Source organism: Tamandua tetradactyla, chromosome 8 (genome assembly GCF_023851605.1).
Source record: "Tamandua tetradactyla isolate mTamTet1 chromosome 8, mTamTet1.pri, whole genome shotgun sequence".
Taxonomy (NCBI): domain Eukaryota; kingdom Metazoa; phylum Chordata; class Mammalia; order Pilosa; family Myrmecophagidae; genus Tamandua; species Tamandua tetradactyla.
The window spans coordinates 73,444,242-73,461,889 of NC_135334.1; the positions used below are offsets into that span (position 1 = coordinate 73,444,242).

At 56.4% G+C, this 17,648-nt stretch overlaps 2 protein-coding genes across 14 annotated transcripts in view; both read left to right on the forward strand.

Annotated features, from left to right (window-relative positions):
• Positions 1-3,317, forward strand: part of STARD10 (StAR related lipid transfer domain containing 10) — a 29,255-nt gene extending 25,938 nt beyond the window's left edge. For all 4 annotated transcript variants that reach the window (XM_077113672.1, XM_077113674.1, XM_077113671.1 and 1 more), the window contains exons 4-7: positions 83-186; positions 842-959; positions 2,579-2,631; positions 2,889-3,317. In XM_077113672.1, coding sequence (XP_076969787.1) covers positions 83-186; positions 842-959; positions 2,579-2,631; positions 2,889-3,134 — 521 coding nt within the window. In that variant the 3' untranslated portion in view covers positions 3,135-3,317. The remainder of the gene's footprint in view (positions 1-82; positions 187-841; positions 960-2,578; positions 2,632-2,888) is intronic.
• Positions 3,318-5,162: 1,845 nt separating this feature from the next.
• The window catches only part of ARAP1 (ArfGAP with RhoGAP domain, ankyrin repeat and PH domain 1), a 74,839-nt gene continuing 62,353 nt past the window's right edge, over positions 5,163-17,648 (forward strand). For 5 of the 10 annotated variants that reach the window (XM_077113679.1, XM_077113676.1, XM_077113685.1 and 2 more), the window contains exon 1: positions 5,163-5,273. The gene's annotated coding sequence lies outside the window, so the exon portion shown is untranslated. Of the gene's footprint in view, positions 5,274-15,850; positions 16,740-17,648 lie in introns of those variants that run through there. The other 5 variants (XM_077113677.1, XM_077113681.1, XM_077113680.1 and 2 more) reach the window with 3 other exon arrangements.

The window sequence follows — 17,648 nt, forward strand, 5'->3', positions numbered from 1 at the left end:
TGTGTCTCTGGCCTTGCCATGCCCTTCCTTGCAGGCACGCAGGTTGGTGGTCTGGCTGATTCTTGTCCCTTGTCCTCTACAGGGAGGTGTCCAAAGCCCCTGAAGAACCGTGATGTCATCACCCTCCGCTCCTGGCTCCCCATAGGCGCTGATTACATCATTATGAACTACTCAGTCAAACATCCCGTGAGTTGGCCTGCCCTCCCTGCTGGATGGGCAGGGGAAGGCGCCAGGCAGAGCTGGGTTGACAGGCCTGGCCCAGGGGGGAGGCCTGATGTTGCTGCCATGACTTCCTTGTGATGTGGGGCCAGGCATGGGCCCCTCTGGCCCTCATTTTCCCTCCTGTACCGTGAGTATTAATGGCTCCTATCTCCTTGCTAGGGCTCTTAGACAGATCAGGAGAGGGCCGTGTGGGCTACTGCTGTGGGCAGGTGGTGGGATGGGCTGACTTTGATTGGTTGGCTCTGGGGTAGGGCTGGCCAGGAAAGGGGGGAGCAAGAGGTGAGAAGCACGGTTCTGCTTGATCTCCATGGGCAAGGAGGACAGGCAGGTATGCTGCCTGGGTGAGGGTATGTGTGTCTGTGAGCACCCACACATATGCTCATGAATGTGAGACTCTGTGTGCATTAGCCGTGACTCCTAGGGAGATGGGAAAAGCCTAGAGAGGGACAAGGATGGCCTAGTCTGTTCCTCCTTTTGTAGTCACACCAGCATCAAGCCTGGCCTGGACCAGACACCAGAGGATGTGCACTAATCCACAGCGTGGGTGTGTGTGTATTCATAAAGACATCCCTTTTGCCCCTCCCCCCAGGTCTTACCTCCCTGTACCTTCCATCTCCAGAAATACCCGCCTCGGAAAGACTTGGTCCGAGCTGTGTCCATCCAGACGGGCTACCTCATCCAGAGCACGGGGCCCAAGAGCTGCGTCATCACCTACCTGGCCCAGGTGGACCCCAAAGGTGAGGGCTTGGCCCTGGAAGCCTAACATGTGATCCTTCCCTGTACCTCAGGGGAGGGGGCTTGATCCATTGGGGATCCAAAAGGGCATCTATTAGGGGCTGTTTTTTAATTGGGGATATCTCTAGCCAGAATATCATGTGAACCAAGGTTTGAGATTTAGAATGGTTTGAAAAGCATGAGCTGAGATGGTAGCTGCTATTCCAATGATGCAGCTTGACACTTGCTCTCTTCCTGGGCTCCCATGTCCCCAGGCTCTGATTTGCTTCCCCCTCCCTGGCTGCTCCCACTCTGTCTTCTTTGCTGGTTCCCATTCCTCTGCCCTTCCTGGAGGCATGGGGTTTTGCAGGTTCCAGTCCTCTTTTCCTTGAAGGGCTCAGCCACTCCAGTAGCTTCTGAGACCAGATGACCACCATGACTCTCTTTCCTGAGATCCAGATCCCGGAGGCACTCAGCTTCCTGCCTAACTCTCTCAGGTTGTCTTCCAGGCACCTTAGAAGAACTGACCACCTCCCCTCCTAACCTGTCCCATCTCCTAAGACTCTGCCCTCTAGTCACCTATGCCAGGAACCTTGGGGTCCTCTGGGGCTCCTCCCTCTCTCTCAGCTCCCAGATTCAGTCACCAGTTCTCATTGATTAGACCTCCTAGATAGCTCCTAAACCTGCCATTTCGCTCCTTACTAACAGCAACATTGTCTGTCCATACCACCACCAGAGGAATTTTTCTAACATCCCTATTTCCTCATGACTCTCCTCTGCTTAAAATTCTTCTGTGACTCCCAGTACCTTCAGAGTAAAATCTCTGCCAGGCAGCCCTAGTTCTCAGCCTAGAAACACCTCTTCTCCTTTTTCTGTCAGAAAGCTCTTACTCATTCCTCCAGATATTACCTCTTTCTTCCTGCTACCCCAGCGGAATCCTTGGCGTTGGTGTCACTGAGTGAATGTGGAGTTAGTGAGCAAATGCACGTGCGAATGACTAGAGGATGGGTAAGACCTGAACATCACTGCCTGGGGATGCCCCAAGCACCCCAAGGAACCAGTGGCCCAGGCCTCCCCCTGGAGCCTCACTAGTGTGTTGGGTGTTAAAAGTAGAGCCGACACCTGGGAATGAGTCAGGATGCACAGCTGGGCTGAGGCTTCCAGGTCAAGCCAGGCTGGAATGTTCAGCCAAGAGGCCTGTGTAGTCAGAGAAGCTTCCTGGGGAAGGGGGCTTGGAAGGACAGACAGGAGGGGCTGAGCATCAGGTCATTCAGGGAAGAGGAGCTGGTTATGAGGAGGGATGTCAGTATAAGCCATGGGAGGAGCCAGACTCGAGCTTCAGACATCAAGAAATTGGCCCCATATATAGCCTGTTGTCACCTAGGACAGTTCTCTAGGGCTCAGCAGTGGTACAGGGGAAACAGAGTTGGGCATGATGACCTTGTTCCCAGGTGGAAAGAGGGAGTGAAGATGGTGAAGTATTATAGGACTTGGTTAATACACTCCCACCCTTGGGGAAGCGGGTGGCCTCCCTGGAAGGCCCTGGCTGGAGGGAGAGGGCTGGTATTTGTGTTTGGTGGAGGCTGGGTCCCTGAGACTGCTTTCTCCCTTCTTTCCTCACTCCCCTTTCCTGCCCTCATAGGCTCCTTGCCCAAGTGGGTGGTGAATAAATCTTCTCAGTTCCTGGCTCCCAAGGTGAGTGGCCTTGGGACTTTAGGATTATGGAGGCGGGGGGAGAGGACTCAGGGGTGCAGAGGTGGAGACCAGGAGGTCTGAAGGCTGAGGGGTCAGTTAAGGCTGTGGGGAGGAGTGAGGACACGGGGGCAAGAGTACAAGGAGCATGGTACCAGCGGGGAGCAGGCTGGCTGAGCCACCGGAGGGCTGGGAGGGGACGTGGAGACCACGTCCCTCCCCACGCCACCCTCTGACGCAGCTGGGTGGCGGGCCCGCAGGCCATGAAGAAGATGTACAAGGCATGCGTCAAGTATCCTGAGTGGAAGCAGAAGCATCAGCCGCACTTCAAGCCATGGCTGCACCCAGAGCAGAGCCCGTTGCCCAGCCTGGCGCTGTCTGAGCTGTCGGTGCAGCATGCGGACTCCCTGGAAAACATCGATGAGAGCGCCGTGGCCGAGAGCCGAGAAGAGAGGATGGGCGGTGCAGGTGGCGAAGGCAGCGACGATGACACCTCGCTCACCTGAACTCAGCACCACCCCAGGGACCCAGGGACGGAGTCAGGACAGGGGGCCGAGCCTGGGGTGATGGGTCCTCCCATGCCCTCCCCCCTCTCCTGCCCCTCACACCTCCTAGGGCACTGGGCTCCAGCCCAGGCAGCCTGGCGGCCTGGCCTGGACACAGCCCCAATAAACAATCCCACGGCCTCAGGTGGCTCATCACTGTGCCTGCTTCTCACCTGCTAGGGGCCGACGCCACCCTGGGTCTCCTCCTTCCACATTTAATAATGATCACCTGGTCTTTGCTCTTTTAGGCATCCCCTCATTTTCCCATGTCCTCACATTCCTTCTCACTGTGTCTGGTCATTAGTTCACCCTTCATTCATCTCTACATGTCCTTACTGTGTTCTTCTTGCCATTCACTCAAGGCTGGCCGATTACCTTTACTGCTCTAAGGGAAGGAGCAGGCTTGGTCAGAGGGCAGGGTTCTGTTGTGTGATCTGGGGCTCAAGGCTATTCGGGTCCAACTTATTAGACTTCAGGTCTCTCTCTCCAGTCATCATGGAAGGGGGCAAGTCCCCGGGAGGTCTCAGACCACAGGGCTGTGGGTCTCAGAATTGACCCTCCACATGTCCTGGAGGAGGGAGGTTAGGGGTGCAAGTTAGGGTCATCGGACTCCAGTGCAGTGGAGGGACCAGGCCTTGTGATTCATGCTCTCCCGAGGCCATTTTGAAGATCTCAGGATTGTGTTAACAGAAAGCTGTGGCACCCAGGCATCCATTGGCCTGGCCAGTAGTCGGATGCCAACTCCCTCACCCTGTTCTCTGCCCAGCTGCCCTGACATCTCGAGGGGTACCTGCACCCCCTTTCTTCTGTATGGCTTCTAGGTCCCCTCTGTTGCTAAAAGGGACACCCCTCCTGCCAGGTCTGGGGGAGGACCCTGTGCTCTGCCCCTCTCCAACAGTTTTGTATCCCATCCCAACCTGGGGCCAGGAAGCTTTTCCCAAGCTCTGGCCCAGCCATTCCAATGGCAGGAATGGAAAGTCCCTGCCATTGACCCTCCCAGAGGAAGAATCTACTCAGAGTTGACTCCTGGAGGGACAGGATGAACCACCAGTGGGGATGGGCAGATTTTATCTCTCTCAGACTTGGGTTCCAACCCCAGCTGGCTTTGTAACTTTGAATAAGTCCCAGAATTTCTTAGAGCCTGAGCTTCCAATCCACACACTGGATATCACACTGGGGTGATAATTCTTGCCTTCAAGTAGAGATGTGAGGATTGAGAAAAAGTAATAAATTGCTCAGCACTGGGCCTGGCATGAAGAAGGTAATCAAAGTCAATGACTCTTTTCTCCCCTCAGGGTAGACCCCCATCCCCGACCCTAGTGTAATTGGTTCTTCCAGATATTCCCATTGGGCATATGGAGGAATAGAAGCCCAGGGATGTTAAGTTCTGGCTTAGTTGGCCCCAGAGGTGCTCTGGATGCAGAACCCAAGAATGCCTGCTACGCGGGAGGCCCTCATCTCTGTGTGTGTTCTCTAGGCCGGTGAAGGTGTCTGGGAGTGCCAACCTCCTGCTGTGCCAGGGGCTGATGGGTCAGGGGTGTTAGGACTGGACAGGACTCTTCCCACCACCCCACCTGTGGGGGAGATGGTGCTCAGGGAGACAGGTACAGGACTTTCTGGAGGAGACAAGTGCCCAGCAGTCCGCCGGTGGCCTCTGCCCCCTTGGGGGAGGGGGAAGCTGTCTCACCCTTCCCAGGGTGTAGACACCAGCAAAGGGGTGGCGAGAGGCAGGGGGACTCGGGGACACACAGAGACCCAGTGGGCGGGGATGGTGAGGGCAGACCTGAGGCTTGAGAGACAGTATTCCGCGAAGATAAGAGGGCAGGGGAGACACCTAGACACCAGGGCGCTGCGGAAGACGGGCCGTGCCAGCGGACTGAAAGAGCGATCAGTCGCTGGGGCGGGGAAGGCGGGGCCGGGGAGAGGCGGATCCCAGTCCCTTCCCCGCCCGCCCCGCCCTGACTCGTCACGTGGGGCGGGCGGAAGCGCCCCGCGAGGTGGGTTCGCCCGGCGGCGACCGCGAGTTGGCTGCGGTGCTGCGGTGAGTCAGTGGCGGCGCTGGGACTCCGGGATCCCATGCGGAGTTTTCGCTCAGAACAGGTCAGTGCTGCTTCCGGGGACCCCCGTCCGCCGCCGCCGGACGAGTTTTCCCATTTCGCAGAAGGGAACGCCGAGGTCGCGCAGCGACTCGGCGCCCGGCGCCTCCTTCCGCGAGCTCCCCTCCCGGTATCATCTTGTCTTTACCGCGGGCTGGTGGTGGTTGGGGTCGACTCCTGAAGTCATCTCCTGAAGATGAGAAGTCGGGTCAGACCCCGTAGGGAGGGCAGCGAACCCACAAACCTTAGTCCTTCGGCCTGAAAGCTGCAGGTTCGGGAGCCCCACCACCCTCGGACGCCTTGCTTTTCTCATCTGTGAAATGAAGGCTCCCACCTCACTGATCGCTGAGGCCCTTGCAGCTTTGCAGATCCGTTTGACCCTGTGCGTTAAACCTGGGGCTCCAGTAACCTTGGGCAGACCACTTCCGGTCTCTGTGCCTCAATTCCCTACCAGTGAATGGGGGCATTACCTCTCAAGAGCCCCTACTTGTCCCAGTTGCCGGAAAAAAGGAGGAGGTGTGTGTGTACCGAATGGGGTCAAGCTGGAAGTGGAAAGAGCAGACTGAGTGAGAAGGTATTGGGTCACAGATTTTCACAGATTTTTGTTAAATGCCCTCCCTAAAAACCCCTTTTCTGGGGACACTTTCCTGATCCCTAGGCTAGGTTGGGAGAAGGCTACAGGCTAGAGGTATGGGAGTACACAGGGAAGTATTTGACTGGGCTGGACACCAGGGACTCAGACAGAGGTATTCATGATCTCTGTCCTCTGAGAGATCCCAGGATGGGACAGATCACCCAGCAAGCTCACTGCAGATTAGAAGGAGCCCAGTAGACCCAAAAGCAGGTGCAGACTGGTGCAGAGATGGAGTCAGGGACCTGGGCTCTTGGAAGGCTGAGGAGGAAGAGATGATTGGATTGAGCCTTGGCAGTAAGTGGCAATGTACAGAGATATGGGCCCTCCAGAAGAGGGCATAGCTTGTGCAAAAAGGCAGGAGCTTGTGTGGTGTGTTTGAGGGGGTGGGAGTAGCTGGAAGGAGTAGCTGGGCTGAAAAAAGCTCATCCTGTGTCCTGTGAGTAGTTGGGAATTGTCCAGACCTTGGCCTGGGGACCCTATGTCCCCACTGGTTGCTTGGCAGGGTTCTAACTGATGAGGGAAAGGTAGGTGAAGACCACTAGGGCCCAGTTTGCCCACAAGCTTCATTGGGCATCTACACATCAAGCCTCAGCCCTTTGTTGCAAGTTGCCTGCCCCTCCTCCCTCTCTTCCCCAGAAGTTTTCTCTCCCTCCAAATCCCCTAGGTCCTCTGGGGTTCAGGTTGCAGAGATGGGCTGCTTCTTGCCCCGTCCTGCCTGCCTATTCTTTTGGTCCTGTGTAGCAAGCAACACAGCATAGGAAGAGTCCCCTGGGACCTCTGTGGTGAGAGGGCCTGCAGAACCGTGGAGCTCACTGGAACCTGTGGCCAGGAGTCCCTGTGGGGCCACCAGCAGCTATGTGCCCACAGGAGAGGCTGTACTGATGCAAGAATCAGGCCTGTTTGAATCTAACTCCTGCCTCCAGCAGTGAGTGTTTGAATGAAAGAAAGGGAAGATCCAGGGGAGGAGTCAGTTTAGGGTGGGGGGGGCCTCTGAGAGTCCTGGGGCCTACTGGTAGACCAGGCCTGGGGCATTAACTGGAGAGAGGGGAGTCCCCTCCACTCTGTGGAACCCTCTCCCCTCCCACCTTACTCTCCCTTTTGCGGAGCTCAAAGCCAGCCAGCCAGCCAGTGCCCGAACAAGTGGCCTCTGTTCCCAGGGTGGGGGGAGGGGAGCAGACCCTGGGCTCCAGGCCCGTCTGTCCAGCGCTGACCCCGGTCCTCCGCCCCTTGCTCTGGATCTTAACCCTTGGGGACCTGCGCTGGGGCCTAGGATGCTTGAGGGCTGCTGCTCCTTGCCCACCTGCTGTTGCTTCCAGCCCACCTGAGACGCCACAACAAGAGGTGATGAGGTAGTACATCAGTGGGTAATGGGGAAGTGAAGGAGGAAGCGGGGTGGGGCGGGGGTGGGTGGCTGGAACAGAGTTGGCTGTGGACAGTCAGAGATTCCCTGGTCCAGGTGCCTCTTTTACAGATGGGGAAACTGAGCCTGACAGCCAGAGATTGGCCCGGGCTCACACAGCAAGCCCTGGTAGGGGTCAGGACCCACCCCAACTCTCAGTCTGGCCCCTGGGGCCATTCTTCTTGGGAAAAGAAGAGGGAACAGGAGGGAGCTGTTTGATTATCTACTGCGTGTGGACACTGTACTTTTGTTACCTTATTGAACTTTACATCATTTCATGAAACAAGGGTCACCCTCCAACATCATTAAGTGCTAAGTAATAATGTTAGTAAAAGTAATGATAGCAAATACTAATATAGCATCGTCAAGTAGGTGCTTTTGTGAATATTAACCAGTTTAATCCTCTCAACAACCCTAGAAGTTAGGTACCATTCTACAGCAGAGGAAACTGAGGCACAGAGAGGTTCAGTAACTTGCCTGAGATCACAGTGTATAATGGCAGAAGTAGGATCAGAACCCAGGTGTTTGTCTCCTTTGGCCTGGTCCCCTCTCCCTCAGCCTGACTGATGCCTGGCTCTCAGCCCAGGGTTTCACTCAGTGAGGGGCTTTCCCTGGATGGTGGCCATGGCAGCCTTGAGCAGAGTGTGATGATGTCTGAACTGGGGCACAGACCCCAGCAGTAGCCTTGGAATGACATCCTAGACCCCAGACCCCAGACCCCTGACCCCTCCCACCCCAGGAACAGAGTCCAGCCTTCGGGGCTGCCCCTCCTCTGGTCTCATGCCAGACTCCAGCCTCTCTGCCCTTCAGTTCTGTACAGGGGGGTATTTCCTGTTTCAAGGAGGGGTTTTGGGCTAAGGGTGGCCACTCTAGGGGTCTGGACAGCAGGAGAATATGGGGGCCTCAGAGATCCCCTTACAAAGCACACTCCCTGCAACCTTCAGGGCCTGCCACTCATTCGGCACCAGTGCCCCCAGCTCCCGTCAGAACATCTAGTCCCTGTCCCCCACCCCTGGCCAGGCCTCCAGACCTTCATTTCCAACCAGAACTCTGAGGAGGACCCTCCCGGTCCATAGAGACAGGCGACTTTGGGTGGCAGGGGGGTGTGGGGAGGGGACACGGAGCAGTGCACAGTTGGCCCTCTGCGTAGCCTGTCCCATCATCAGGACATCTCTCCCAGACCACTGGGACAGACAGAGTGACTGGGAGGGGATGTGGAGTTAAGTGACCGGTTCAATAGCAGAATTATTACTGAATAGTAGTAATAGCAGTGTCAGTAGCTACTGTTCCTTAGAAGATGCCAGGTGCTGTGCTAAATCTCTCATGTCCAAGTTTCGTTTAATTCTTGAACAGGCGGTGACACTGTTCCCATTTTACAGTTGAGAAAGCTGAGGCCCAGAGAGGTTAAGCAGTTTGCCCAAGGTCACCCACTGCATAGAATAGCCAGGGATCTGGATTTCTTTTGCTTCCCAGTGAGAACCCTGAGTCCTGGGAGGCGCTGCAGACAGAGGAGATTCAAACCCTGTCCTACCCTAAGAACTCACAGTCGGGGTGACAGGCAGGGACTTGGATAGCTGTCTGTAGGTGACACTGCTGGAGACCAGCCGTGGGGGTACGATGCCTGCAAGGGCATCCTGCTTGCAGACTGGACTAGCTGTTGCAAGTCCTGAGCCCCTCTGTGTGGGGTGGGGGTAGGATAGGGGGGTGGCTAGGCTGAACACCTCCAAGTCTCCTGGAGGTCTGGTCTTTGCTCCGGTCCTGTCCAACTGGGCTTTTGTTTAATACTCACAGCTGTTATCCCACACCCCATTTTGCTGAGGTAGAAACTGAGGTCAGGAGAAGTTAAGTGGCTTACCTACAGCATCTCAGCCAATGAGAGGAAGTGCTGGGACTCAAACCCAGGCAGGGAGAAAGAGGGCAGTCTTCAAAGCCCCCTGCCTGGGAAGCTGGTGGAGGCCTCCAGGGGCCTGCTACAGCCGGGTGTCAGTGACTGAATAAACAGACCTAGGAAATCTAGTTCTGGAGCCAAGAGGCCAAAAACAGAAGCCAGCAGGGGCTTAGGGTCAGAAGGGCCCAGAGGAGGACTTGGCGGTCAGAGAGGCCCCTGGGGGGATGTGGCACAAAATTCCTCCTCCTACTCTTCATCTTTATTGTTGGGAGGGCAAAGGTGAAGACGCCAGTGAGGGAGGAGGGAGAGGAGGGTCAAGATCTCGTGGCCACTCCTGTGTCCCCATTCCCAGCGCAGGGGACATGAGGGCCACACCCAGGATCTCAAATGCCCAGGGGTCCTGGGGAGCTGGCCCGGTCCACCCCCTCTGGCCAGGCAGTGATTAGCTCCGCTACTGCTGCTGCATATCCCCTCCTCAAGTGCCTGGGTCTCCCCTGTCAGCTCTCCCACCTCCCAGAAAGCACTAACCTGCCCCTGACATCCCTTTCTCTCCTCTTCTCCCCCACATTAATCCAGGGGAACGTGTCCACCATGAGTCGGACTGGGAGTCAGGAGCCTAGGGTCTCTCTCCAGCCTCCAGCTCACTCAGAGGTCTTGAGCTGGTCACATATCTTTCTTGGGCCTAAATTCCCTGGAGCTTCAGGGAGGAAGCAGGAAGAGGCAGCTCCTGGGATGGACAGAACAGCACAGGAACCAACCGAATGGGGCAGGTGAGGGGTGAGACAGGTGGGAAAGGCGGCTGTGTCTATTCTTCTCCATGCACTCACTCCTCCCACTTTGGGCAGTTGGGCCTTGAAGATTCTGAATCTGAGATTCTAGTGATTAGAGACTCAAGGTTGCTAGGGTTTTTTTGTGCCTGCAATTGCCAACTTCCCAAGTTTCTGAAATTCTAGGTTCTGAGACCTGTAAAGCCTAGAGCTGACTGAGTTCACCCTGATTTGAGGCTGAGCACTGCACTGAGTCTCAGTCAGGCTGGCACTGGGCAGATGAGGCCTGGAGAGTTTCTCAGGGCAGCCACTGAGTCAGTGGCCCAGCAGCGCCTGGCCTCAGGCTCCTGGCTCTGGGTCGTCGCTGCACCTACCACCCCAATGTCCATATCGACCGCTGCTTCCCTTTCAGGAGCTCTGAGAAGCAGGCCCTGAGAAGGACTAGGTAGCAGAAGAGGCACCTTGTGGGGTGGGGGTACAGCAGGGCCAGGTGGTAGTAGGGGCTTCTCCATGGATATCAGGGGGCGAGTAAGGGGCAGCTCAGGGAGGCTGGGTCACAGAGCAGTGTCAGGGCCACACTCTTCCTGGGGGGCTGGGTGGACAGCGACTGGGCCATCAGGGCATGTGGCTTGGCAGACTCAGGTTAGGCCTTGAAGGGTCAGAGCCAGGCTCAGGGGCCCCTGCAGAGAGTAGTGGGCAGAGACCTGAGCTGCAGAGTCTGACGGGACGGTGCAGCCCCAACTCAGGATGCAGGGAGGTGGGGCCTTAGCTGAGGCCTTGGTGGAGAGCCTCTGTCAGCTTTTTCTGGTACCGTCTGGGCCTGTGGGCATAGCAGCCCAGGGCAGGGTGGGCAGGGGAATGGGGGCTGCCCTGGGCGAGGGGGCCTGTCCTCTGCAGGGAAGTGCCCTCCCCCTGGAATACTTTTGGCTGGGCGAGCTCCTTCCTGGGTCATGCCTCCCAGCCCCTTCTTATCCATACCCGTCTGGTGGGAGACTCTGTGTACGCGTGTGCGTGCGTGTGTGCATGTGTGTGTATGTGTGTGTATGTTCTCTGCAGCTCTGTGCTCCAGAGTGGGCAAATGTGCGTCCCTGCAGGATATGTACCTTTGCCTCTGTGCATGTGATGGGAATCTGCTGTCTCAGTGGGTCGGGGCAGGAAATGTCTGGGCGCTGCTCCCTTGGGTGTGTGAGCAGGGCGAGGCGTCTCCCACGTACGCCTCAGTCCCTCCATCCCTGCAGCAAGGACCTTCATCCAGGCAGGCCACTACGCCAGTGTGCAGCTGGAAGGGAGAAAGGGGCTTCCCCTCAGGACTAGGGCTGGTGAGTGATACTTTTCCAAATGACAACAGGGCTACTCCAGGGGTACCCACTCCCCGCTTGACTCAGGCTGATCCCCCTCCCTCTGTCTCCTTCTCAGCTCTAAAGGTGGATGTGAACCAGGTCACCCATCCGCCTCTCCTGCCTGTGGCCTCGAAACCTACATTTCTCAGTACAGAGCTGGGCCAACCCACTTGGGGGTGGTGGGTGGCTCCAGCATCTATCTCTGAGGTCATCTAGGGGGACAGCACCTCTTAGTTCTTCCAAGGAACAGAGTGGTAGACTGAGCTCAGCCCCCCACCCTGACTCACTGTGTGACCCTGGTTAGGCCCTTGCCCTTCTCTGGGGCTCACTTTCCCCTCCTACAAACGGGGAGCGTTGGATTAATTGGTTCCTAAAGCCTAAAGAATTAGTGCTGGTTGGTCATGGAGTGCAGGAGAAGGCAAGGCTGGGGTCTGGTGGCAGAAGACTGAGCTGGGGTGGGCAGTAGTTGCCTGGTGCTGGGAGTCTGGAGTCTGCATTCCAACCGCATTTTGGCTACTGGTTTGCAGTGTGACCTTGGGCAAGTCATTGCTCTCTCTGGACTGCTTGCTCTCCATGTGTAAATTTGGAACCTGATCACTCGCTGGTTGCCCCTGTTGGGCTGGGAGCTGGGGACATGAGGGAATCAGACCTGGTCCTGCCTTGAAGGAGCACCCTGCCAGGACTGGAGGTGGGGGGAGAGGCCGGAGGGGGGCATAGCCATAGATGGTGACGTCCTGGTGTGATCAAGAGGCCCCTGATCCAGCCTGGGGTCCTAGAATGTTTCCTGGAGCAGCTGTCATTTGAGCTTGCATGGGGAGATAGAGGAAGACTTTTCAGTTAGAGGGAACAGCATAAGGAAAGGTCTGAAGGTAAAGGCTGGTGTTGAGGAGTGGGAGTGAAGGAAATGAGACAGGACAGGAGGGGCAAGTGGCAGGAGGTAGAAAGTGGCTTTAAGCCCCCTTGGGTAATATAATAGGGAGCCATGGTAGGTGCCGGCCGGCAGGGGAGAGGCAGCATCTGCCTTGAGGTGGTGGTTGGTCTCCGAGACTCCTGGAAGCCTGGGGTGGTTCTGCCAGAACCTGCTCTGGGAAACGGTTGAGGGGTAGGCAAGGTGAGGGTTCTCAGAGTCAGCACTTCCCCTGTGTGGTTGAGGGCTCCCCCAGCAGTGTTTATCAGGACAGCACAGCAGGAAGTGGCTGGGGCAACCTCGGGGGTTGAGAGAAGGGACAGGCCCAGTGACAGAGGGTGCCAAGGAACCTCAGAGCCACATCTTAGAGTCTTAGAAACCTGGTCAGAAAGTTCATCCCCTGCCTCGTCCTGCTCTCCCTGACGATCGCCTAAGCAAGGCGAGGCTTGGTTAGATCCAGATGGAAGGCCTCACATGCCACCCTCCATGGCTCCCTATTGTCTGGAGAGTGAGGGCAGGTGTCTTAGCCTGGCCTTCCAGGCTCTTCTCCCTCTCCCACCTGACCTCCCGGTGCCTTTTTTTTTTTTCTCTTCTTGTAAGGAATACACCCCAAAGTGGAAAAAAGAATGAACTACATGACAATTTTCTCTTGATGGAGAATTTAACTTTAGTCTCTATTTTGTCACAGCTTAATTGACCAAAGAACATTTGCTGAGATTTCCAAATTTAAAGTATAAATACCTTTTAACTCCTGGGTAACAATAACTACAATTTGAAGACACTGTGGGCTATTTCTAAATACATTTTATTAGCAGTGAAAATGGCAAAGTGAAAGTGAATGGATGAAAGCAAAAAGAAAAAAGAGGAAAATATAATGAAATAGTAGTATGGAAATAATGTGAACATTTACCATTTTTTTAAACATAAACATAAACTTCAAGAAATTTGAGGTATTGATAGCAAGATACAGTTTACAAAGAGTGCAGCAGTCTGTTTTCCCACTTTAGCACAAACAATTAAGGCACAGTCAGAAATGAGAAAATGCAAGGGCAAACCCGGTGCCCGGTTTCTCACTCTCTCTCTGACAAGATAGAGCATGGAGAAAGGACCAGGCAGCCCTGGTCAGATTCTGGCTCCCGTGAGATATTGGGCAGGTGACTTAACCCCTCTGAGGCTCAGTTTCCTCATCTGTAAAATGGTCTAAAGCCACCTACTTTTTAGGTCATTGTGAGTCAATTCATGTAACAAGTTTAGCCCAGTGCCTGGTAGATGGTGAGTGCCCCATAATCATGGGCTTTTGCTGTGTTCAGCAGTGACAGCTGGGTCAGATGAGTAGGTTAGAAGGCCCACCTGTGGCCCTGCTAGAAAATGGGTTGGAGGGGGGCAGGCTGAGGCCAAAAAGCTTTCCTGTCTGTTGTTGGGTTGTATAGAGGGGGAGGCTGAAGATTGCCAGAGTCACTATCAAGTTAGAGGCCAGAGCCCTTGGGGCTGGTCCCCTTGCCTCCCTCTCTCCCTTCAGGCCCTGTCCCGCCCTTCTGGTCACCTCCACACCGCCCTTCTGGTCACTTCCCCTTTCAGGTGCCAGCAGCAGGGGGCCCTGGCTTATCTTCTGGCTTTTCCATCCCAAGGGGGCACCTGGGGAGAGGGTGGGCCTGGGTCCCTGGATCTCCTGGGCCACTAGCTCAGGGGTGCACCACAGCCCACCCAGACATCCTGTGCAGCAGGCAGGTGCTTCAGGTCCCTGGCGGCCTCATCAGGCGCGAGCCCCAGCAGCCCCCTTCCCCTCGCCCGTCAGGGCAGCCTGGCCTTCGGCACCTCCACGTGTGCTGAGGGGCCCAGCAGTGTGAGCCGGTCTGTGCCTCTGGCTGTCCCCTCCTGCTGCCTGTGGATTCTCTTGTCAGCCCTACCCATCCCACTCCCTTTGTGGTCTGCCCTGTTTCTTCCTGTTTTTGCTTCATTTACAGTGTCGAGTCCCCCTTCTTCCCCCGGGGGCCAGTGGTCACGGAGGAGGACGCCCCCTGGAGTGCTGCTGCAGCCCTCAGGCCTCCCCTCGCCCCGTGTGGGTGTGGGGTGGCTGACCCTGCCCTGCCCTGGGGAGTCCCCACCCCCAGTACTGTGTATCTGTGCCTTACGGGTAGGGGGCCAGGCAGTTGAGCTCATTGTGGCAGTGCCCCAGGGCATGGTGGCTTAGTGACCTCTGCGTCCTCAGGCGTCCACGGGGATGAGCTGCGGCCTGGAGGGTAAAGGAGCAGAACGGAAGTGGATATGGGCATGCGCTGTGGAGGGAGGTTAGTGCCGAGCCCGGGAGCTTTGCCTCTATGTCGGGTTAGGCCGATGGGCTGGGGGTGCCCTGGCTGCATGTGGGGGGCGGGCAGGAGGCAGGGAGGTGGGCTCAGGGGTCCAGGCAGGTGGGGGTGGCCTGGGGGGTGGGGGGTCAGCAAGGATGGTGACAGGAAGGAGTTGGGGGAAAGAGGAAGGAGTGGTCTGGAAGCAGCTGTTGAGGTTGGGGGGGAGACGGTGAGGCTGGAAGGGGCTGGTGTCTAAAAGACTTTTTTTTGACAAGGCCTAAAAATCAGACCATTGAACTTTCAGCTTCGTTTAGTTGCAAGTAGATACTTCAGATATTCACACTCCATCCCCAAACTGCACTCCTTGCCTGGTTCTCTCCTGGAGTGGGGCTTGGACATGAGGGGGCTGCCGGAGAGAGGTCTGGGCAGGGAGGGAGTAGCGGCCCCGAGGGTGGGGGAGAGTCAGGGCCAGGTGGGAAGGGATGCTGGCCTGAGGACAAACCACGGCCACCCTGGGGTCTCGTGTTCATTCACTGACGGCACTCGGCCTGTTCCCCATTGAAAGTCTGCAGGCTGCACGCAGGCCGCTGGCCGCTGTTCCTGGGGGAGGTGACCTTATGTGATCAGCCCTGTCTTACACCCCTGGGAGGGTGAGGGCAGGAGCTTTGGGTCTCATTCTCTCATTTTCCAGTCCAGATGGCCCAGGAAATCAGCAGTTTTCGTTTCTAATGGTTCCCTTCATCATCCGTGTGTGTTATCGTTAAAATCTTAAAGCTACCTCTTGGTGATCTTTTGGGAAGGCAAACAGGAACCAACTCAATTCCAATAGACTTAAAATACCTGTATGGTTTCTTCTTCTAATTATGAAAGCAATACACAGTTGTAAAGAATTCAAACAATACAGACATGAAGGTCATAGAAATTAACTATTCTTCGAGCTTGGGGTGGGGCTTAGGACTAGCTCTGAAATTGGAATCAGGGAGGTCCATTATCCCTTGGTCATTAAGGTCTTTTGCTAATTAGTGGAACTGTGGCTTGACGTATTATTGGGGCAGTGGTGCCAGGGCTGCCCTGAGAAGGTCTGTGTGCAATGGGCATGTTGCATACTGCCCCGGGGGGTCCGGGGGGCCTGGCGGGTATGGGGCAGCCTGCAGGGTCTCTGCTTGCTGAGCTGCGTGCTCTGGTGCGGGGCTTCTGGGGGCAGGGGCACTTTTTTCTGATTTGCTCAAGGGCTTGTCTGGGTTGGGGGCAGCCTTGCTTTGCTGGTGGCTGGTGGGTTCAGCGTGGGAGGGGAAGTGTACAGTGCCTGGGCCGCCCAGGAGGCTGCAGGGTGCAGCTCTGCAGAGGGGCAGGACCGGCGGCAGGGTGTGGAGGTCATTGGTGTCTGGGGGGTATCTGAGACCCCAGGGTGCTGAGGGGGCCCCAAACCGAACTGGCTGCGAGCCCAACACCGAAAGGCCCTCTGGTCAGGACCAACTGAGGCCTTGGGGCTAGGGACCGGAAGTGACTGCCTTAGTAGCAGAGGAGTGAGCAAATGATAGGCGAGTCTGGCCTCTCTTGTGCACATGGTGACGTGTCATGGTCATCCGGTGTCTGGCTGTGGGAGGCAGGGAACTACAGTGCCGCTTTTTTGCTTTTTCGGGGGAAGCTGAGCCTCAGAATGGGCTTCAGATAAGAAGCAGTGGAGCCAGCCCTGCAACCGAAATTTGCCTTGCATCCTGGATGGGGAGGTGGCTCTGGCCTGGAGCCCAGGGACTTGCCAACTGGCCGCTTGCTCCCCACCATGGGGTCCGGGGTTGAGGCAGCTTTTCCTGGGACCCCCCCACTCAGTCCTTACAGCTCTGCCCTCTGTCGGACCCCCCACTCCCCAGAGGACAAGACATACCACAGATGGGGTGGGGGCAGAAGTCTCTTGGTGTCCAGGTGAATTATAGGACAGAGACAGGCTGGGGAAGAGCAGTAATGCTTTCTTGCACTGGTGTGCAGCCTCCTTGAGACAGAAAATTGGTTTCTTGGCCCAGGGTTCAGTCAGCATCCCCAAAGGTGCTCCTGCTGCCTTGTCCCAGGGCTGGAGGGAGCTGGCCTCTGCAGAGGGGCGTGGGCACTGCTGCACCATCTGGGCCAGGAACCCAGCCCCCACCTAGTTCCTCATATCTACGGGAAGTGTCCCCAAAGCTCCTCGCCTGAGTTCGTGGAGTCCTGAGCTACCCCAGGAGGGCGGTGGACCGAGAGTGGCCCTATCCGTAGGTATTACCCGGAGGGTGGGCTGGCTGGGTGGGACCGGTAGGGAGGTATGGGGCATCATGGGGCTCTGAGCAGTTGTCTGCAGTTGAGTATGGTTGGTATCTTGTTGCTTGGGAGTGTGGGGACTGGAAGGTGAATGTGCAGTGGGGTGTGGGGTGTGATGGGGTGGGAGTGAGTGTGGCCCTGGGAGGTGTGTTTCCCCTGAGGTTGTGTGTGAGGTGTGTGTTTGTGTAAGGATGGGATGTGGTTGTAGCCCGGGCCTGACCAGGGTTGGATGTAAAGTGTTCTTGGTTCCCGTGTGGGAAGCTGTAAGGTGTTCCCTGAGGTTTGGCCCCTAGGGTCCCTGCCCTGCCTGTCTGTGCTGGGAGACCGAGGGCCTGGGGATGTGGTGAGGGACTATTTGGGGGAAGGGGTGGTGGAGGGTGGACAAGTTAAGGCCTCAGATGTGGACCCCTGGGCCTGCCCTACTCTCCCCCCTCACCCCAGTGCTGGGCCTTTCCTTGAACCCAGAAGTGGGCTCTGTGCAGAGGAGGAGCTGAGGATGCAATCCAGGAGGTTTCCTGGGAGAGGGGATTCCTGGACTGAGTATGGAAGGAGTTAGGACCTTTCCTACTGGGCTAGCCCAGGCTGAGTCACTCATGCAAATCAGAATGCAAAGGAGGCTCCAAGAGGCCTCTTTGGGCAGTGCAACGGTCATCAGGGTTGGTGGCTTTTGCGGGTGACCAGGGGACACGTCACCAAACCTCTCTGGGTGTCACCACTGTTCCTCCACTCCCGTCTTACTAAAATCTCCCCCATGTCCAGATTTGCCAGGTGGTTTCCCATTCTCAGGCCTTGAACCTTCTGTTCTCTTTGCCTGGAAGAGCTTTCTTCCTTCCTCTACTTGGCAACCTCCTATTCGTTCTTCAAAGC